Source organism: Diadema antillarum, unplaced genomic scaffold, assembly GCF_040938485.1.
Source record: "Diadema antillarum isolate AM-2024a unplaced genomic scaffold, OU_Dant_1.0 scf00000020, whole genome shotgun sequence".
In the NCBI taxonomy this organism is placed as follows: domain Eukaryota; kingdom Metazoa; phylum Echinodermata; class Echinoidea; order Diadematoida; family Diadematidae; genus Diadema; species Diadema antillarum.
In genome coordinates this window covers 2,609,580-2,629,452 of record NW_027270909.1, presented here as the reverse complement: position 1 = coordinate 2,629,452, position 19,873 = coordinate 2,609,580, and the positions used below count along the sequence as shown (strand labels likewise).

The window sequence follows — 19,873 nt, the reverse complement described above, 5'->3', positions numbered from 1 at the left end:
CATTATGTACATATAATATAACAACATCAAAAAATATTACGTGAAATTATTGGTCAGACCCTGGTTACCAAGGTTTGCTAAGGATCAGCTAACTAACTGATCCCACGCTAACACATAGTAAGAACATGATAAGAGTGTATAATGCTCTGTGAGTTTATCTTTCTTGTTGTCCAAGGGCTTGGATTCAAACCATGGCTGAAAACAATTAACCTCACCTCTGAAGATATACATTTCTCTTATCAAAGATTGACACTACTCTGTGATATGACTTGCCACTGAAAGAAAGGAAATCTATGACAGAGGCTTGGTACTATGTAGGCCCTTTATCACATGAGGGACTGATGGACAACATTGATTTCTTTGAGGGCGGGATTAAGGTCAGGGAGGCGGGTGGTTGGGAGGGGGGAGGAGGGCTTGGGGTTGGTGGTTGGAAAAATCTTTTAGTTCTCACTTATTTTTTGATCAAAGTAAACAAAGCATTGTAAAGCACTTCAGGGAGTTGCACCCACAACTGGTATCCACGTGACAATGTTAAGCATATTGAAGGACCTCGGCAAGTAATCACACCTACTCATCTGTAGGTCAAAGGTTAAATCTCCCCTCCCCCCCCCCCCCCCAACATACACATAAAGCAGTTTATACACACACATGAGTGCAGAAAGAGGTGCTGACACATTAGCAGCCATCATGACACCTAGTACTGGGATAACCATCATGTCATCTTGCTAGCGAAATAAGTCATCCCGAGGAATGTGACAGGGGGACTGGCAAGCTTGGGGGGGGGGGGGGGGGGTGCAGGAACCCCCCCCATCCCACATCACTTCACTCTACACTCCACTCTAGTGTAACAAGTCATGAACAGTTCACATCTGTTCTGGATGACTCTTCACTTTGGCAATTTGCTGTCCTGTGCAAGTCAAAGAGCAGTATAATTAGCCATGTAACAATTAAAATGAGGAAAGGGTGATGTATTTGCAATGCAAATGTATGTAAAAATAAGAGGTTCCATATCCATCTCACTGATTTGTATTCCAGTTGTTGTTGTTGTTGTTGCTGCTGCTGTTGTTGTTGATGAAGTCTGACTACATTCTGATTGTTGACAGGGGTGCTTAATCACTTGTTCTTTACTTCCCTTGGTTTCAACTACCAGCAGATTTAATGAGGTAGAGAGTTAATTACAAGTGTACTGTAGGTGTTTTAATCATGATCACAGGGGTATTCCAGTTTTTTTTTTCTTTTTTAATTCCCACATCTGTATTGAAATTACTAGTCCTAATGGGAGCAAATTTGTGTGACTCATTAAGAGAAGACACTTTAATATCTCAACTGGAAAGGCAAGCCCTGCTGAGGAACCTGTGGCTGCATTAGATTTACAGTCATTTAGAAAAAAAAAAATCAGCTTTAAACCATCTCCTGTTAAAACTTTTCATATCTTCACAATTAAGAAGAAGGGCTATTTGATATCATTGGTCCGCGATATCTATACATTCAGAAACTATATTCCATCTGGGTTTTTTTTTGTATCAATCTTTGTTTCGTTTGAATCATAATTATTATCATCATTATTATCATCTTTGTAATTATCAGTTTCATTATTACTGTAATTACTATTATCATGATGATGATAACTACTGCTACTACAACTGTTTGACAATACTACTACTACTACTACTAATTCTACTACTACTAATTCTACTACTACTACTACTACTACTATTACTACTACTACTACTAAGTACTACTACTTCTACTACTACTGTCATTGCTTTCTCAAATGGAAGGGTGGAGGATGTGATTTACAATAGGATTACTAATTGAAAATAACCATTTTGTCTGTTTGTTTGTTTGTTTCATTTTTCCATCTGAGAAGATGGCTGGATACCCAATATTCAGCTGCAATAGCTGGTCTTCCATGGGGTTCAGTTTCATGTGAGGCAGGACCACTTCACCTGGTTAAACACCCTGCTCTTTGCGATGAACAAATGAAGTGGGATCTTTTATGTGCATGAGTTGTGACGCTCTCACACACAGGACCTCCATTTTATGTCCTATCCGAGGGACAGAGTGTTTTGCCTCTTACTAGAAGGGACAGCATGATTACACACAACATTGCTGAGATAAACTTGGGAATCTTTGATCCTTATTCCCTACAGATATGATGTAAAAAGTGTGAGTCACTGCCTCAATTAGCTTTGAAATGATGGAAATACAAATTGTATCATTTGATCGTGATATGTAGCAGTCAAACACTCTACTGGTAATAACCATTTGAAGTCTCAAGAAGTTCTGGCCACTGTTAGAGAAAAGCTCTATGCAATAATCCCAAGAATCTCACCAATGGTGACTATCACCTCCACACACTGTTACGCAATTGCAGATTAGCGTTTGAATACCTGATGAATGATACGACAAATCCTCAACCTGACAATATGGTCAATGCACTTTACAGCTATCAACAATCAGGAGGAGAATACCAACGAGCAGGTTACTCCAGATGAATATTCATTTTCTATAAAGGCTGGAAACAATTTAAGAGCTAATTACTAGGAAAGAAAGAAAAAAAAAGAATCAAATGACATGACTCACGTGAATATATAGTTACATTCAGACGGTGGGTAATCCTTAACTTTGAGGATAAGCTAACTTCGAGGATTTATAAGCTAAACTTTGAGGATAAGCTCTTAGTTAAGTATGGAGCACCAAGTGTTACCTGGTCTCTTTCATCACAAAATGACAATTTCATGGTGAAATTGTTGTTTGTTTGTTTTTTAATTGACAAGAAACATCAATTTTGTCATGAAATGAAAATTTTGTCAATAAAACAACAATTTTGCTGACAAAAATAGCAATTTCATCACGAAATTGTCATTTTGTTGATAATAAATGCATTGTCACTTGTCAATGAAAAGACAATTCTGCAATGAAAAAAAAAAAAGCAACACTTGGCGCCCCATACTTAACTATTAACAAGCTTATCCTCAAAGTAAGCTTATCCTCAAAGTTAAGTATCACCATCTGAACGTAACTTAGAACATGTATGACAAAATTTTGTCATTGAGGACAATTAAGATTTGGCACACATATTCCAGTCAAAATTGCCACCTACTTGTGGATGTCAGCAATATTATCACTTCGCATTTGGAGAGAGACAAGAATAACAGCTAATTAGTCACTTATCATTACACATCACATCTGTAAGATTTGTTCTGACAGATTGAGATGAGATGATTCATATTTCTGTGACAAGCATCTTTTGGTAATAAAAAAAAAGAGTGAAATATTAACCCACAAAAGACAAAAAAAAAGAGTAATGAAAAACCTTGATCACATTTCTGGCAAGAAGATAGAAGATGAAAAAAAAAAATAATAAGATAGTCTCATGAAAGCTTTACGTGACTATTCCCAATCAGCAAATCAGCAATCTTACATGTCTGTCAAAATTTTTCAGGCTCCTAGGATTCAGTCTTCGACAATGCCTGCAACAGTCACAGCCGTGGGAGCCTGCCCGAAGTATTTCAGGATGTGTCAATGTTGCACTTTATTACTCTTAACATCAGGTAGATCACATAAAAAAAAGAAACTTGGCAAGTTCTCCTAAAAGCATTAAATATTACTCATCGCAAGGGACATCTGAAAATAAATGTAAAAATCAGTGCAACAACCTCAACAAGTCTTCATGTCATGAAAGTGCAAGGCACTAAAAAAGTAAAAAGCACACACACATTAAAAAAAAATACCAGCATGAAAGAAAAAAGTAAACAAAAAATCAAGAAAATATTTGACAACTGTTATGAGTTGAACAATGTTTGAGCTGCATTGTATGTGGTTTTATTTCTAGCTGGGGCTGGTAACTCCCCCCCCCCCCCAAAAAAAAAAAGTATGAGAGACCTTGAAGAATTGTCAGTGCTATTGTAAGAAAGGGCAGATGGCTGAAACATCACTCCCAAACACGCAACGCTTGAATCCAGGGCATACTGTAACACCGTACGACATCGTGGCACAAAACTTGGGCAAATTCGAGCCAACAACCTTCTTCGCGGCGTGAAACTTTCGCAAATTGCCGACCATGAAATATTATGAGTTTACTAGATGTACTACAATGTGTAAACAGAAACTTTTGCGTGCATTTACTTCCCACGAACAGGGCATCCTCGTGAAATTCATGAAAGTTTCATGCACACGAAAATTTCTGGTTTTATATTAATGGATCCATCTTCCCTCATGATACAACTATTTAAAAAAGATCTTCATTTTTCTGATAAAAACTGAAATGCATGCTTCAAACCATGCAAACAGAGCCTATTAATAATTTTCCTCCTCCCCGCCCATCCATTCCCCCTTCTTATCCCTGATTGGACAGTTACTCATAAGATTCAAACTACAAAACTAACAGGGAGGGCCATTTTCTTTGGGGATGCTCCAATAATTGCACACACAGTTTATTCGCAAAGAGTAAACTCATCCTATACTCAATGATCCTTGGAAACAAGTACCTTCTCCAGAGTGTCAAATTAACACCAATGACTCCGTTCAGAAAATCCCAAAGTACTTACAGGATACTTCTGATTCGTTTTCTGTCGCGGCCTCGGTACTCGTGGTCGTTCGAACCGATCAGGACAGACAAACTTGTCCAGGTTTAGATCCGCGTCGTATCCACATGTGCGCTGGCGTTATCTCTCTCCTCCTATTAAAGTTTATCCAGTATGAGCGAGAACTGCCATCTCGCAGTACGACAGATGGGAATCTTAATAGACCCATCTTGTGAGAGATGCTCCTACACATCTCAGGTAACCTTCTAGCCCAACATCATCTCTCCTCCATCTCTTCTTCTCCCCCCTCTCTCTCTTCCACCTCTGTCACCCTCCCTTACCCTCTTCCTCCATCTCTCTTTATATCTCTCCCTCTCTCCATCTATCTCTCTCTCTATCTATCTCCACCTCTCTCTATCTCCCTCTCTTCCACCTCCATCACCCTCCCTTACTCTCTTCCTCCATCTCTCTCTATATATCTCCCTCTCTCCATCTATCTCTCTCTCTCTATCTCCCTCTCTTCCACCTCCGTCACCCTCCCTTACTCTCTTCCTCCATCTCTATTTATATCTCTCCCTCTCTCCATCTATCTCTTTCTCTATATCTCTCTCTATCTCTCTCTCTCTCTATCTATCTCTTCTCTCTCTCTCTTTCTCTCATTTTCTCCATCCATGATGTAAATTAATGAGACCAGGTCGAGAAGCTATTATGGCCGGGTCTGGGGAAGCGATACAGGTTGACTCCGTTGCCACTGATTTCATTTGGTGCAATTCACTTGCACAGCCATGCACCACCACCAACGGTCTAGGCCATTCGAGAGCACGGCGATGGGGAGGGAAGGAGAAAAAAAAGGGGGATGGACCAGGGAGGTGAGACAAAACCTCCCTGGATGGACTTAGGGTGTGAGCCAGGTGGAGGTGGGGCAGAGATGAACAATCAGTAGAGTTCACTTCCATCAATTCATTGATCGGTCAAATAGAAGGTAAGTGGTTGTGACATCATATACTATCTTTTAATCTACGCAACCTCTAGCAAGGTATACTTTGTATTCATATAAATTATGTAAAGTAAGAGTAGCATTGGTACTTCTCTGCATAGGGGATTACATTTCAGTGTCATCACTTCTTAAACCATAAAAGTGACAACACATCTCCAAATGAAATTTATGTCTATACCTAATAACATTCTTTATCATTTTCTCCCCCCCCCCCCCAATGTTAATTATAATTTACATGAGAGTTGAGACTTCAGATCATTGCACTGTTATAAGATGCAGGCATAATTCTCTGCTATCTTTCCTGTGCTGTAAAAGTGGAAATTTTGTGGTGTCAAAAATTTTCATGCATTTCAAATGACATAAAACTTATCACTGAAATGAAAACATGGAAACATTTTGCTGGTTGTATGTGATATTATTCTATGATTCCATTCTGCAGAATTAAAAACATACAAATTCATCTAACCCTACAAAGTGCCAACAAAAAAATTACTTGTGCTAAAATAGCAGTTGGTGAAGTCTGCGAATGTTGATTTCCAGCACTGTTTTCTGCGAGGTAATTTTGTAATGCAACGGCAACTTCATATCAGGTGTAGATAACCTTGGTTAAACATCCCATTCAACAAAGCATATCAGTGCTCTCATGAATGATTTGCATTGCCATATTAAAGTGAACTCACAAAAAGCGCATGACTGTACATTGTAGGTGCACTCACACTTATCACAGTATCAAATACCATTCATTCATCACTCATTTTTTCCCCCCAATGCTTTTCCCACTTCCAAGGCTTCTGTCATTAAACCACCTCGCCTAGGCCCACACACTCACATCGATGTTGGAAGAAAATGTACCATGCTGTGCATATTCATACCTCTACAATGTGATGAAACTGACATGACATCTCTGATTACACCCTTTCCTATGAAGGCTAACCTCTTTATCAATCCTAAAGATGATTACATCAAATAAAGAAAAAGAAAACATAAAAATTTGTTCTTTTGAGGCCAATGAATGCCTGACTACCATAAACTTCAACATATGCACATAAAATCACATCAAGGATTAAAGAGCAGAAAATAAACACACCGAAATATAGAAATATCAACCATGTCCTTGGGTACAGAACAGTTGTTGACAGTGACCATCAAATACATTTTAATGAAGCCTCCTCCAATATTTTGCAAAAGTTCATAATACCTACCCCTTTATACTCAATCTCTGCCTACCCCTCCACCCCAACCTCCCCTCCTAAATCTAGCCTATAGATGGAAAAAAAAAGTTGGGCTTCTTTCGTTCTGTCTATCCGAGATCCTTTCTCGATGTCATCTGCTCACCTTCTGATTTGCAGCAAAAGATAGCGTGAGAACTGGGAAGCCGCACCTTGGCCACCATCCCAGTGCAATTTTGAGAAGCAAGGTCTTTTTCAAGACACATGCGCCGGGTGAGATAAAAAAAAATCCCCAACCCAACAACGACAAAAAGCTGAATATATTGGGTTTGGTTGGAAAAAGAGGCAAGGCCAACCCTTTAGTCAGTTAAGTGTCATCTTCTTTGACAAAGGCCATTGTCTATCCAAATGGGAGATAACACAAACGGTTGATCAGCAGTGTTTTCTGAGTCAGCAGGTTAAGTTATGAATCAGCTAGGCTCCCATGCCAAGCTTGGTAAAAGAGGGCTGTTTTAAAGGCAAGATGAACTAATTTACACACCCTCAGAATAGATTTCCAAGAATCTGACATGATATTGTCACTTTCAGCTAAATCCTGGGCACCACGTTAACAATAACACTCAGAAAACTGTCAAAAATTACAAATGAATGTATGTGTTTGACTTCTATTGAAATATTAAAGCATAACATTTGCCTATCTGGCTTAAAGCCACTATCTAACATTGGGAGCTGTAATAAAATGAAAAGTTCAAATCATCACATTTAATGCATATTTATGTATAGTTCAGTAGTATCCCAAAACATCTTACTGTACATAAACTTTGCAATAAAGCTGCAAATATAAGGAAATATAACTAATTATCTCACTCAAATTGTCATGGTGATGATTTATTCTAGAAACATTTCAAAATAAAAGTATTGTTCAAATTTTGTATAATCAACAATACTTAACATTGATTACTGATTAACAATTACATGTTGGCTAGTTTTATCTCTAACTCATATCTTAGAACTATTTTGAAGCACTAAAGCTGTTTTTTCTTTTTTAATCTGAAAATCTTCACAAGGGGCTTTAAATTCTCTTGTATACTTCATAGCACTGATCACACAGTGGAATTTTGCGATGTATCACTATCAATTATCATCACACGACAGTTTCCATGGTGATGTATCACCCTCATCACATGATAGTTTCCATGACAATGTGCACACCACCATTGTGTCATCCTTACACCATGGTAGCTGCCTTGGTTACCACTTCACACAAGGCCAAGCAAATGACAACCTTATGAATAGATAAAAACAACACTAGGTACAGCGGAACCTCTTTATGAAGACATCGTAAAACAAAAGCCATGTTTAACAATGTGATTTTGCAAGTCTTAACTTTTCATATTCCTTTGTTTTTGTACCCTCACAGAGTGAGTAACCTGATATAACAAGGTCATTTTTATGGTTTTAGATCCCTTTTGTTACACAAGGTTTTCTTGTACATGATAAATAATGATAGAAAAAATATAATGTCCCAAATCTTAACAAAAGGTAAGCATTTCTTTTCTCTCTGTGGAAAAGAAATGAAAAAGCATTAAGAGATCTTTTTTCCATTAATCCTTTACGGTAGTTCTTACCTTTATGACATATTGTTTGTATGATATATGACAGAAATGAATGAAACTCATTCCACAATAATTCCCACACTGGTGGCAGAAGGACGTTCACTTTTGCAATATAATGAACTGACCATGAATTGCCTCCTTCTAGCTCTACCTCTCCCTACAATGCATTTTTTCTTTTCTTTTTTTCATCCTAACTGATTGACTAGTACATTACATATATTGTGTAGATTGTACATGGTCAGGAAGTGAATAGGGTAATGGACATTGGCATGGAACTGACCCGTGGGCGTCTCTTGACCAGTGGTTCCTCTCCCCCTCCCCTTTTTCTACGGAATACTGAAGTAGGTTTTTGCCTGCCCTGCTCAAGTCAGTGCACTTAGGTTGCACTTGTGTGCATAGGCAGGGAAATGTTCAAGAGTCAACACAAGAGGGAGCTTGCTCATGCTTGCTGCACTATCAGCCTGAAACCTGACCAGCTTGCTCCCAACATCCTGCGAAATACGCTTTTGACCTCTGCATCCAATCAAAACAGCCGGGGCCCCAGCCAAGAAAAATATATCCAGCATTCCAAAAATAGCCGCCGAACTTGGACTAGCTTTTGGCCCGGTGCACACACACGATTCACAAATCTGGAATCCGTTCAGCTCGGAGTAAATTCGAGAGTGTGGATCTGAGCCCGGGTTTTGGCACGGTGCGCGTTGACACCCGCCTAGACTCGGCCCGATGAATGAAAGCGTTCTCTGGGCGACCTTCGAGATAGCGAGCCAGAGAAGTTATGCCAGCATTCGGCATGAAAAAGTTCCTGGCTGTAGTAACAGTAGTAGTAATAGCCATTTATTATGATTGGCGGTCAACCAAAATGTAGAAGAGTTCAGCAGTGCAACGCCACTGTCACTTTGTCAATTTGATATTGTATGCATAGACTTTGGGGGGAATCCACACTGCGCTCTACAAATGACAGTGGGGCTTACATTTCTTTTTTTAAGCGAACAAGTACTTTACAATTGTAACCAGATTGAATCACAGTGACCATGAATACATCAACATACATCTTGTATACCAGCGATCTGTCTAAACTACAATGTATTTGCTCTAATTCTAGGCTACAAAATTGAGATTTCTTTCCAAGACCATCCCCTACCCACTAATATGAAAAAGACACTGGTTTTGCTCCATCTAAATTAAAATCGCACTTCAAAAGTGGACTCAGGATCATGGGTAGCGGAAGTAAAAGGAAGGCACATGAGCAAGTCATGTACCTTCACCATTTCTACAGCATAATCTTCATGGCTCCCTATAAAGGCTAAAAGGCTCTGATTAAAATGATTGATAAACTCAAGAACAACACTTCACAGAAGAGTTTAACTATCATCATGCATACCATAAAAACAGCAAGAACTTTCCTTCACTTCAATTCACTTCACTTCACTTCAAAAACTAGATTATTAGAACATCTGATCAAATGCGAACATGTGAGTATGCTTATTTTTTTTTTCTCGGACCCTGAAAATGATCAAATATGTCAATATGATTAAAAACAGGTGCCTGAGCTGGATAATTTGACATCAGTCCAAACATCTGTGTGGTACTCTGGCTAGCTGGTGAAATCCAGAAATCATGCTCAGAAAGAGACACATGTGCACAAAAAAGGAAAAAAAATGGAATTAGTTTGCCCTTTTTTTCTGGCCAGCAAAGAGGGAATTCAATGTTGATTGCATGCTAGGGTTACAGAATATGAACATATGAAGAGAAAATAATGCTTTCTCCAAAGCTATGGCATTTCTAATCAGACAATTCTTTCCTTCTTTCTGTCTTCCCTTTTGCAAATTGTGAATCTAGTTTTTAAAGGATGTTTTCCTCCAATAACATTACTATCTTTTCCACATTTATCCATGATCCAAGCTTTTCCAAGATAATCAACTTCTTTATTCAGCAGTATAAAGTAAAATACAATACTGATTAATATCATTTGACATAATGAAAAGATTGTGTTTCCTACAAGGCAACTGTGAAGGTAGTTGTCCTCGCAATATGTTGCATGTAGGTAGCACGTGTCACAGTTAAGATGAAAATACAAACCCTATCTTATATTTTGTCACATTTAAACTTTAAGACAATGCTGTAACTTTTCTTTTACTCGAAGGTGTAATGTTTGGATGCTCAACATACATGTATCATCCAATCGAGAAGTGATAAGGTAGATTGTGCAGAAATGTCATTTACAGCAAAATCAATCAAATCAGGTTTTCTCCAACAATGCACTTGCCGTAATGTTGCAAGATAAATTGACATAATGAGTGCAAACAAAACTTTTAGTTTGTTTGTTTTTTTAATGCCTTTTTCCAGATTTTCTTTCCGTTGCAAACTCTTTCTCCTAAAATCTTTCCCAGGTGCAAAGGTGAGATTGTACTCGAAACAATATTTTCGAGTAGAGCATGTGTATGGGATATTTAGAAAGAGTTAACGTACAGATAATGGTCTAAAACATCAAGAGAAAACAACAACAACAACAGAGAAGCAAATATCACTTTACTGAATCACACTGTGATATGTAGAGGTGATAACACTGTTGATTCAAGCATGACCCCTATCGTACCCCCCTGATTTTTTTTTTGTGTGTGTGTGTTAAATTAGGAAGCCTGTAAAATGAATCATCTAATGCAGAAGTCCATTCATCACTAAATCCATCGCACACCCACGCAAAATGTTTTCTTTTTTATTTCTAGGTCTGAACGTTTGATTCTTGAAGCTCTCAGTGTAAGCAAATCTGTCAGACAATACTACCCTCTTTACTACTCGACCCCTTTCCCAAAAGCCGACGGTTTTGCACGATTACCTGCACTTTCACGGTTCCTCGTCCCCCCCATCAAACATTCGCCGCGGCCAAACAGAGCATGCACACACATCAGGTGAGTCTGTTTTCTGGAGGACACAGAAACACGGCTAAAAGCTCGCAGCCATGAAAGTGGGCTACTGTTAGGCCGCGGAGAGCGAGATCGAGGTGTGCGGACGGCGCATACTCACGCGCCATCTTCCTTTTTTTAAAAGCCAGCATGCACCTGTCAATTTGCATGTGAATTGATAGGCAACCATTCTCTGCTGCCAGAGGAAACACCAGCTAGAATTTCTACCAAATGGAAGAGAGCCCGGCGAACGGGAAAGAGAGGAAGGAGAAGAAGAAACAAGAAAGGAAGATGACGCCGTTCCTGTATTTTGCGTAAACTTTGCAATTTGCGTGCCACCCAGGTAAGGCAGCCAGTCTAAACAGGGCAGTTAGCTGAAACGAGACACGGCGCGGCGGATCGGGACGCGGAATGGCCGGAGCATGGACATACGAAGCCCGGCATCAATTCCGATGGTTCTGTAATTCACAATTGATTTCAAAACAAAATCGAAGAACACACGGGCCCTCGGGCTCGCCAGGGTTTCAATAAATCCCCGAGATTCGGGCAGAAAGAGAAAACAGGAATGAAACTGGAAGCATAATGTCTCTCACTATAACCTGCAGTATCTCCACTTTCTGTCAGAGGCTATACTTTACTACTAGGATAAAACACAGTCGAAGCAGAAACATCACAGGATCCATTTACTATCTATCTCACTCAATTATGCAGCCATCTCTCTCTTTTTTTTATTTTTCTTTGTTTTGTTTTTCTGACTTGAAAGCAACTCGAGGAGATCAAATACAAATAAGTCTTTTCAATGTTTATTTCAGCTTTCATAACCTTTGCATTCTGATCACAATTCATTTAGTGAAATGTTCTTGCAGTCGTAAAGTTCAGTTCTGACATACGTTATCTTTTTTTAATTCAATAGCATGGTAGGGGCAATGCAAAAATAAATATAATCATTGCTGTAACAACCTGTCTATCCATTTATCTCTTTGCATCTAGTTCTCTTTTGCCTGTACATCTGAATTTGTATCTAATCCCTGAAAAGAAAAATGAATATATCGATCCACAGCTTCTCCTTGTATGTCAATGTGGTCCATATTTTTCTGGTTCTATGGAATTTCAGCACCTGCTGGCGAAACATTTCGTTTCATTTCATTTCATTTCATTTCATTTCTTTATTTGTCTAAATTATGTTTAAAAACATGGCGTGGAAAATTGGTTTTGTCACATATTCATAAACAAGGCCAAATTCTGTGATTTGTACTAAATGGACCCATGCCTTTCTTTCTACCATGCAGAAATTCACTCGTGATTGTTCAAGATTTTTAAAACACACCCTCCATTGCATTGCTGGGTATGTGTATTAGCATCTCAAAACATTGCTGAATGTTGACACTCACAGGAATAAAAGAAGGGAGGGGTGGAGTAAGGGTGGAGGGAGGGGGTTGGGTTGGGTTGGGGTGGTGGGAAAGCAGGATGAAGTGTGTAGTGAGAGCTGGCTCAAGGGCAAGGTACATTAAATTGAACTAATGCAGTTTGCACTTGGATACGGTGTCAGCAGACGATAGGCTTGCCGAGCCCGGAGCGTAATGTGCGAGTGCGTTGCGGAGTGGGCAGATCTCCTCCTCTCCTGGACGAACAGGTGAATGAGAGATTTTTTTTTCTTCACTTTTTACAAGGGGGTATCCTAACACACATTTCAGAGGCCAGTTCCATCATGGTAGCCTTGATCAAAAGAGAGATATAGGTTTGGTTATGCTGAGTTTTCTTGCTCAATCTACCCCACTTCATGGCCAAATGTTCAGCTGCTGTCTGTTCTTTGTGCTATTTATACCACAATGTTTAAACCCGTTGAAGACGAGTCCCAAGAATACTCGGGCAGGTGCCTAAGGGAAATTTGTGTTACAGCAAAATCAGTCCATCCTCAACGGGTTAAGAGTGCCTCATACAAGTTCTTATTCAACATCATACATGAAACGAAAATATATGAAACAAAATTAACAATCTTCTGGATGCCACGTGTGACAGAGATTTAACTTTTGCAAGAGCTGCTCACTGGTCATGCCTTTATTTCACTAGCCAGAATATATATTTAAGATACCCACTGGCTCAAATTGTACAAAAGATCAAGTTTAATACAGGCAGAATCTTATCATTTCACAAACATGCATGCTGGCTCAGTGTCATTCTCCTTCTAATGCGCCACCTAAACTGATAATGATAACAGATGATTATTCAAGGCCGTTGTCTAATGATAACAGTAACCCTACATCCCTGCAATGTTGTCAGCATTTCCAAGATGAGTTCTTGCACAATCAAAAGGCCTAAAACTGAGACCTGTTATTATACTTTAAAAGATGGTAGAATTATTGGAGATGATGTTAGATAGGAAATAGGACAACATCCCGATGATGAAAGATTCATAAACACAGGACATCATCAAAGTACGATAAATGAAATTTGATATCCGTAAGGGAGGGATCTGACTAAAAAAAAAAATTCTTGGACACATTACTTATTAACGACATTCTCTTGGGGAAAGGGAAGGGCAAACTGTAAGCTGGCTTGTGAAAGTCTCATCTATTTCACATGCTATTGTCAGCAATGTGCTCATCTTGTTTGATATCTTCCCTTGAATTCCTTTCTACCAAAGAGTTTACAGCTGGATGTTGCAATGATCATCGTTGTACATGTCCTACACACACTAAGAATCTCTGCAAGAAGGTGTGGAAAGATGGATCCACTGATCACAACGTTTGAAAAACGAAGAGGAAGAAGAAGAAAAAAAATGCTGGCAGAAATTATGTATCACCTCATCACGCATTTGTTTCCTTTTCCCAGATACCATATTTTTTCAGCGCTATCGGGAAAGCCGGATTTTCCCCACCGACCCCCCGGAAAAGAGTCAATGCGATGACCAACCATCCATTTGGAGAGGAAAGGCCCCAATAAAAATCGATGACATGAAAATTAATATGGCACGAATTGCATGCACTACACATGGAGAGAATACGACTACTGATTCTTCATGATGCGAAGTTAGTCCACAATTGTCACAATTTCTTTGTTAGTTGATTATTTTGTTTATTTGTTTGCTATGGAGGGAGATGTGATAAAGATTAACAAAGCAGAGAGTAAGGGGCTATGGAGGGGGAAAACTGTACTAGTATAAATGGCTGTTTTATGTGGGACAGTTCAAATGAACTCAATGAATATAATGTAATAATAATAGTGTAATATAATAGTTCTTTTTTTATGTCTCAAGAGTGTCAACAGACAGCTTACATTCTTGGCACCAAGACGTCTTCATGAAAAGTACTAATAAAGTGGTGTTAGCCTTCATACCCATTAAAAAACTATTCAATTGCTGAAGATTTGAAGGAGATGCGAGTTATCATGCCATTTAAAATCAACTTATCCCAGAGAATAGTAGAAAAACAATGACATACTGTATTGACGCAAGGGAGCACTTCAGGCGAAAAGCACACATCCATTTCAAAGGAAACTGACATTGTATGGAAAATCAGTAATATTCTTCTGTAAGTTGTCGATTTAGAGTCACTTTTAAGTTCTCATTCTCAAGATTGAATAGTTAGCAGATGTTATATTCCATATAATTCTGGATTCAGCTTAATGAAGACAGAGCATAGAAAAAAAAATGTGTTTATTTAGCCTTGTGAGCAGTAAACCATGAAATGAATGGGGTATAACATGCTTGAAAGTATTATAGGAGACACCAATTTGGTATACACTGACAGAAACTTGGCTTAGAATGACAAAGGAAGAAGGCAACAGAAATAGAAAGTAGCAAAGCAGCAAAGCTGGTGAATGCAGATTAAAGGGGAAGTCCAGACGATTTTCATAACTTCACATCATGTACGTAAAGTATGCAGTGTAAATTGACAGTTCCATACATAGATTTGTGGAATTTATTGAGGTCCTTGTGCAGATAAAACAGTACTTTGAAAAAACTCAAAAGAATGACACTGAACAAGGATGATGACATAGGAGGTTCACATGTTTTAGAAATGTTGCGATGTATTTTCATGACAATACTACTTGTGAAACAAGTTCACCTGTGTAGAATTTACATGTATGCATGCTTTCTTCTTTTGTTCTGCTTCCTTGAGCCCTCCACTCACCCATTCTTACAGTAAAGCTGCCATGTCATCATCCTTGTTCATTGTGATTTATTAAAAATTTGGAAAACATACTTATTCTTCACCCCAATCACTATAGATTCTGAAACTCTGTACTCGGTATAACTAATTTATCGTTGTTCAAATGTAGAAGTCTGAAAATCATCCGAAGGTCTCCTTTAAAGAAGTAGTCAAAACCGTCACTGGGCTCCCTCTTCTTTCATGTCATACCATCTCCCTTGAGAAGTAAATGTTACTTGGCTGGCTGCCAAGAGCAGCAAAGATGGTCGGGGGAATGGCGCCCAATTCCTAATGTGATTCATTTCGGAATGTGCTTCAATTGCCTTTGTATCCCAAGCAAAAACAGGAAAGCACAACATTTGCCCGGCTTATTGCTGTTTTGTAGAGAAAGATAAGAGATATAGTGGGAAAGATGAAAATATGAGAGAAAGAGAGAGAGAGATTAACTGCGAAAAAAAGAAAGAGAAACGAAAAAGTACATGCGTGTACATGTATGTGTGTGTATACTGATATTGGGGGTGGGGGAGGATAGGAAATATAGGAGCATAATGTACCCACATTCAATAACATTAAATGCAAATTTAGAAGGTACAATGTAAAATGCAAATGAGAAAAGAGAGAAAGAGAGAGGGAGACAGAGATCAGGGGAGAAAGAAAGTTTGTGGTTAAAAGAAATTGTGTATGTCTACGGCTTCTCACAATGTTCATGATAATCATATTTTCTTATTCAATACACATTCATATGTCTGCCCGCAGAAATGTCACGTTTGCATTCACATCCATTGCGGCAAGCCAGAACAATATCCTTTGGACTACTAATTCCTGTACACAGACAAGTACCCCTTTGTACTGTTTGTTTCATAAAGAGGCTCAACAGAATCAGGATAAGCTAAATTTGAAGAAAAAAAAAACCCACACAATTTATAAAATAGAATATGAAAATATATATGCCTGCGCTGACGTCTCACGTATTGAATATTTGGTCACCTGATTGATTTACCGTTCTAAATATTCCACTTGTGCTCAGGATCGAGTTTTGCTCAGCAGGTGGTAGCATTGAGCTTTGTATCAATATCCACGCCAACACGTCTTCCCTTTAACCTATCCAGTCCCAAAAACCATTTTACTGTACATAGTTTGTTGAGTGTCCCTGAAAAAAAAAAATGGACATTTTTGCTCTGTAGAAATCTTTGCACACTTCATGCATAATGAAACTAGTGCAAAAACAACAAAAAAAAAACCCTTTTTTTCATTTTGTATGTAATGCTGTTTTGTACTTTGATTCTGTGGAATTAAGAATAGGCAGAACTCATCTTACCCGACAGAGTAGAAAAAAATTACTTGCGCGAAAATGTCTTCTTTGACAGGATCTGTTCGGTACAATATTTATTACTGGTAATTGTTAGTGTCACCGAAGGTAGAGTAGGCCGATATTTCTTGCATTATAGCTGTTTGTTGTTCAAACACAATTCTTGGTTTAAATGTAAAGTGTTCAATGTTGCTGTATTATCTATTTTTACACTGCTGTCTAAGGGAAAACGGAATATGGTAAATCCAGTTATATACAGACTGTAACAATTTGAAATGTTTAGTACTTACTTTCAGCCCCATTTGTTTTTTAATAGCTTTATATTGACAGAATATCATAGACTCATGGTAGCATGATGGTAAACAGTGCATTTGAGGTATACTGCATTTGACAGGTCTGCTGTTAAAAAAAAAAATGCAATGGAACACATCTACTGCTCTTATAAAAATAAAAATAAAACAACACAAACAAAATGACTTTCAAGTATGAGCTTTATCAAGTCAAATATACACACACATATACAGACACACATACACACACACAAACACACATAAATATTGTAAAAAAAAATGATGGTGCATCCACAGGCAAGCATATTAGAAGGTAAAATTAAAATTTTGATATCAAACCCACATGAGGCACAAAATATGCATCATACGGGGCAACTTGATATCTTTTTGAATCTATAGTTTAACTGTAAACTGTAAAATGACACAAAAATCACATACAAGTGTTGTCTGAGATGTAGACAATAATATGTGACAAAGATGCATTGTACCTGCCAAATTAAAATGCTCATTTACTAAGCACTCCAAAGTTAGCTGTGAAAGAATACATCTCACTTCATTCCAGAAAAGGACAGGGGAGATGAAGAGAAGCAGACAAGTGGATTGGGGAACAAGAAGAACACACAAACTAGAAAACCAAAAGAGGAGTAGAGAAGACCAGAGAAAAAGAGTGATACACTGTAAAAACATCGGTGTTAAATTTAACACCATGGGTGTTAAATCTAACACCGATCAAACTTCAATAGAGGACCACACCCACAGGTGTTAAAAATGTATTGTGACGGTGTTAAAAAGTGTTTGCCTAGCACTTCGTGGTGTTAATTTGACACTGTGGCTGGTGATATTTTTGACACTGCGCTGGAGTTAATTCAATAATGACACCACATGGTGTTCATTTGATATTGGTGGTGTTAATTTCAATGATATAACACCCGTCCAGCTTCAATAGGGGACCACACCAACTGGTGTTACTGTGGTGTAAATGTGTTTTTCAAAAATCAAGTACTTTATCGGAAATTCGTTATCGTCTTGTTGAAGTTCAAAATTAACAAGAAGTGCAGTAACTAAGAAACTATTCAAAATACAATTTTAAATTTTGAAATGACACCCGCAGGTGTTAATCTAACACCATGAATGAGCACCGGAAATTTAACACCAGCTCGGTGTTTCATATTTAACACCAGACTTTTTGCAGTGTACCAAAAAAGAAGAAATGAAGTAAGGAAGACGTAGAAGGTAGAGGAGAGAAGAGGATGCAGAGTTGAGGATGAGGAGGAGAAAGAAGAAGAAGGAAGTGGTGGAATGGAGAAAGTGGTAGGAAGATGGTAGAAGTTGCCACGGCAACTGAAGGGGCAGAAAGAGCTTGGTCTTACCTTGTTGGTTTCCCGTTTTGACCTCCACTTCCTTGAGGACGAGGTACTGAGGTAGAGTGAGTCGGGCGCGACTCGGCAGGTGTTTGTCCCTGATCCTGAGGATGGGGCCGCGCACGGGGCAGTCGCCCATGTGGGTCTGACCGCAATCCTCACACCCTGTTAGAGGAGAAACGAGATTAGAGAGAAGGAAATCCATCAACATTATCATCAATAACTGAGAAACTTGTTAATATGCTTCCGAGGTAAATTGCTAAATGACCAATCACGAATTGAATGGAATTATGGTGATTGCTTTATGCGACCACTGGAGAAGGAAGAAATGAATGCTTGTCTGGAAGTGAGCATGGGACTACCAGCTGTAAGTTCCTACTAGGCAAGATAGTCCATGGGCCAAGACCCGAAAAATGGGTTGTTGGTACCATCTGAGGTGGCACAACCTATTTGGTGTCAGTTTGTTTGTCGGGCATAGATATGCTTATCAAGCAATGATAGCATTTCCAAATGAGTAGCTTAGTCATAATAAATGATTTTTTAACCAATTTGGTCTCGTTTTTATATCCCTATACTTCTGAATCGAAACTAACCGCTATACAAAGAAGAGCACTGTCTTCTGTATGTCCACAGGTGTTCTGTTGTAAACGCGGTGCACTTAGTCTTTATTCAAGGCAGCGAAGGGAATATCCAAAAGGTTATGATGTCCACAGCTGTCACGCGGTGCGCTTAGTCTTTATCTAGACCAATGTGCAGTTATCATATCTAAAGTTCCTCATAAAAGGGATTATCTATACTGTTTTTATACTACCCTATCAACAAATACATCAGTTTTAAACAAAAATCACTCTGTTCATTTACAATATTATTCATTATAATGTATCGTAGTGTACCGGTTTATTGTTTTTTGCATTATCTTATATTGTTGGATGGAAATAAAGAGACATTGGCGTGGTATTAGCGTTTTCACCGTAGAGTTTCGCCGGAAAATGATAAATAATTGAAAAATACGGTAAAATTCACAAGAAATTGCTTCTCTTGTTGTTGTTATTTTTTTAGATAAAAGGATATACACTGTATCATACGCTTTGGATATTCCCTTTGCCGTCTAGAATAAAGACTAAGCGCTGTGGACATCATAACCTTTGGATATTCCCTTCGCTGCCTTGAATAAAGACTAAGCGCACCGCGTTTACAACAGAACACCTGTGAACATACCACAGAACTGCATTTTACAGCTCTATGGAACATACAGAAGACAGTGCTCTTCTTTGTATAGCGGTTAGTTTCGATTCAGAAGTATAGGGATATAACAACGAAACCAAATTGGTTGAAAATTCATTTATTATGACTAAGCTACTCATTTGGAAATGCTATCATAGCTTGATAAGCATATCTATGCCCGACAAACAAAATGACACCAAAAAGGTTTTGCCACCTCAGATGGTACCAATATCTGGCCTGGCCCATGGACTAAGAAGGTTAAAATTGCCTTGCCTATAACGGGTAGAGCTGCTGCTGCTCCAAGGGGATGTGAACCAAGAACCT

The 19,873-nt window shown here is 38.6% G+C and overlaps 1 protein-coding gene across 1 annotated transcript in view; it reads right to left on the bottom strand.

The window, feature by feature from the left end:
• Window positions 1-18,475, bottom strand: part of LOC139728956 (uncharacterized) — an 80,272-nt gene extending 61,797 nt beyond the window's left edge. The window contains exon 1 of the mRNA XM_071639886.1: window positions 18,335-18,475. Coding sequence (XP_071495987.1) covers window positions 18,335-18,464 — 130 coding nt within the window. The 5' untranslated portion in view covers window positions 18,465-18,475. The remainder of the gene's footprint in view (window positions 1-18,334) is intronic.
• Window positions 18,476-19,873: the final 1,398 nt, after the last annotated feature.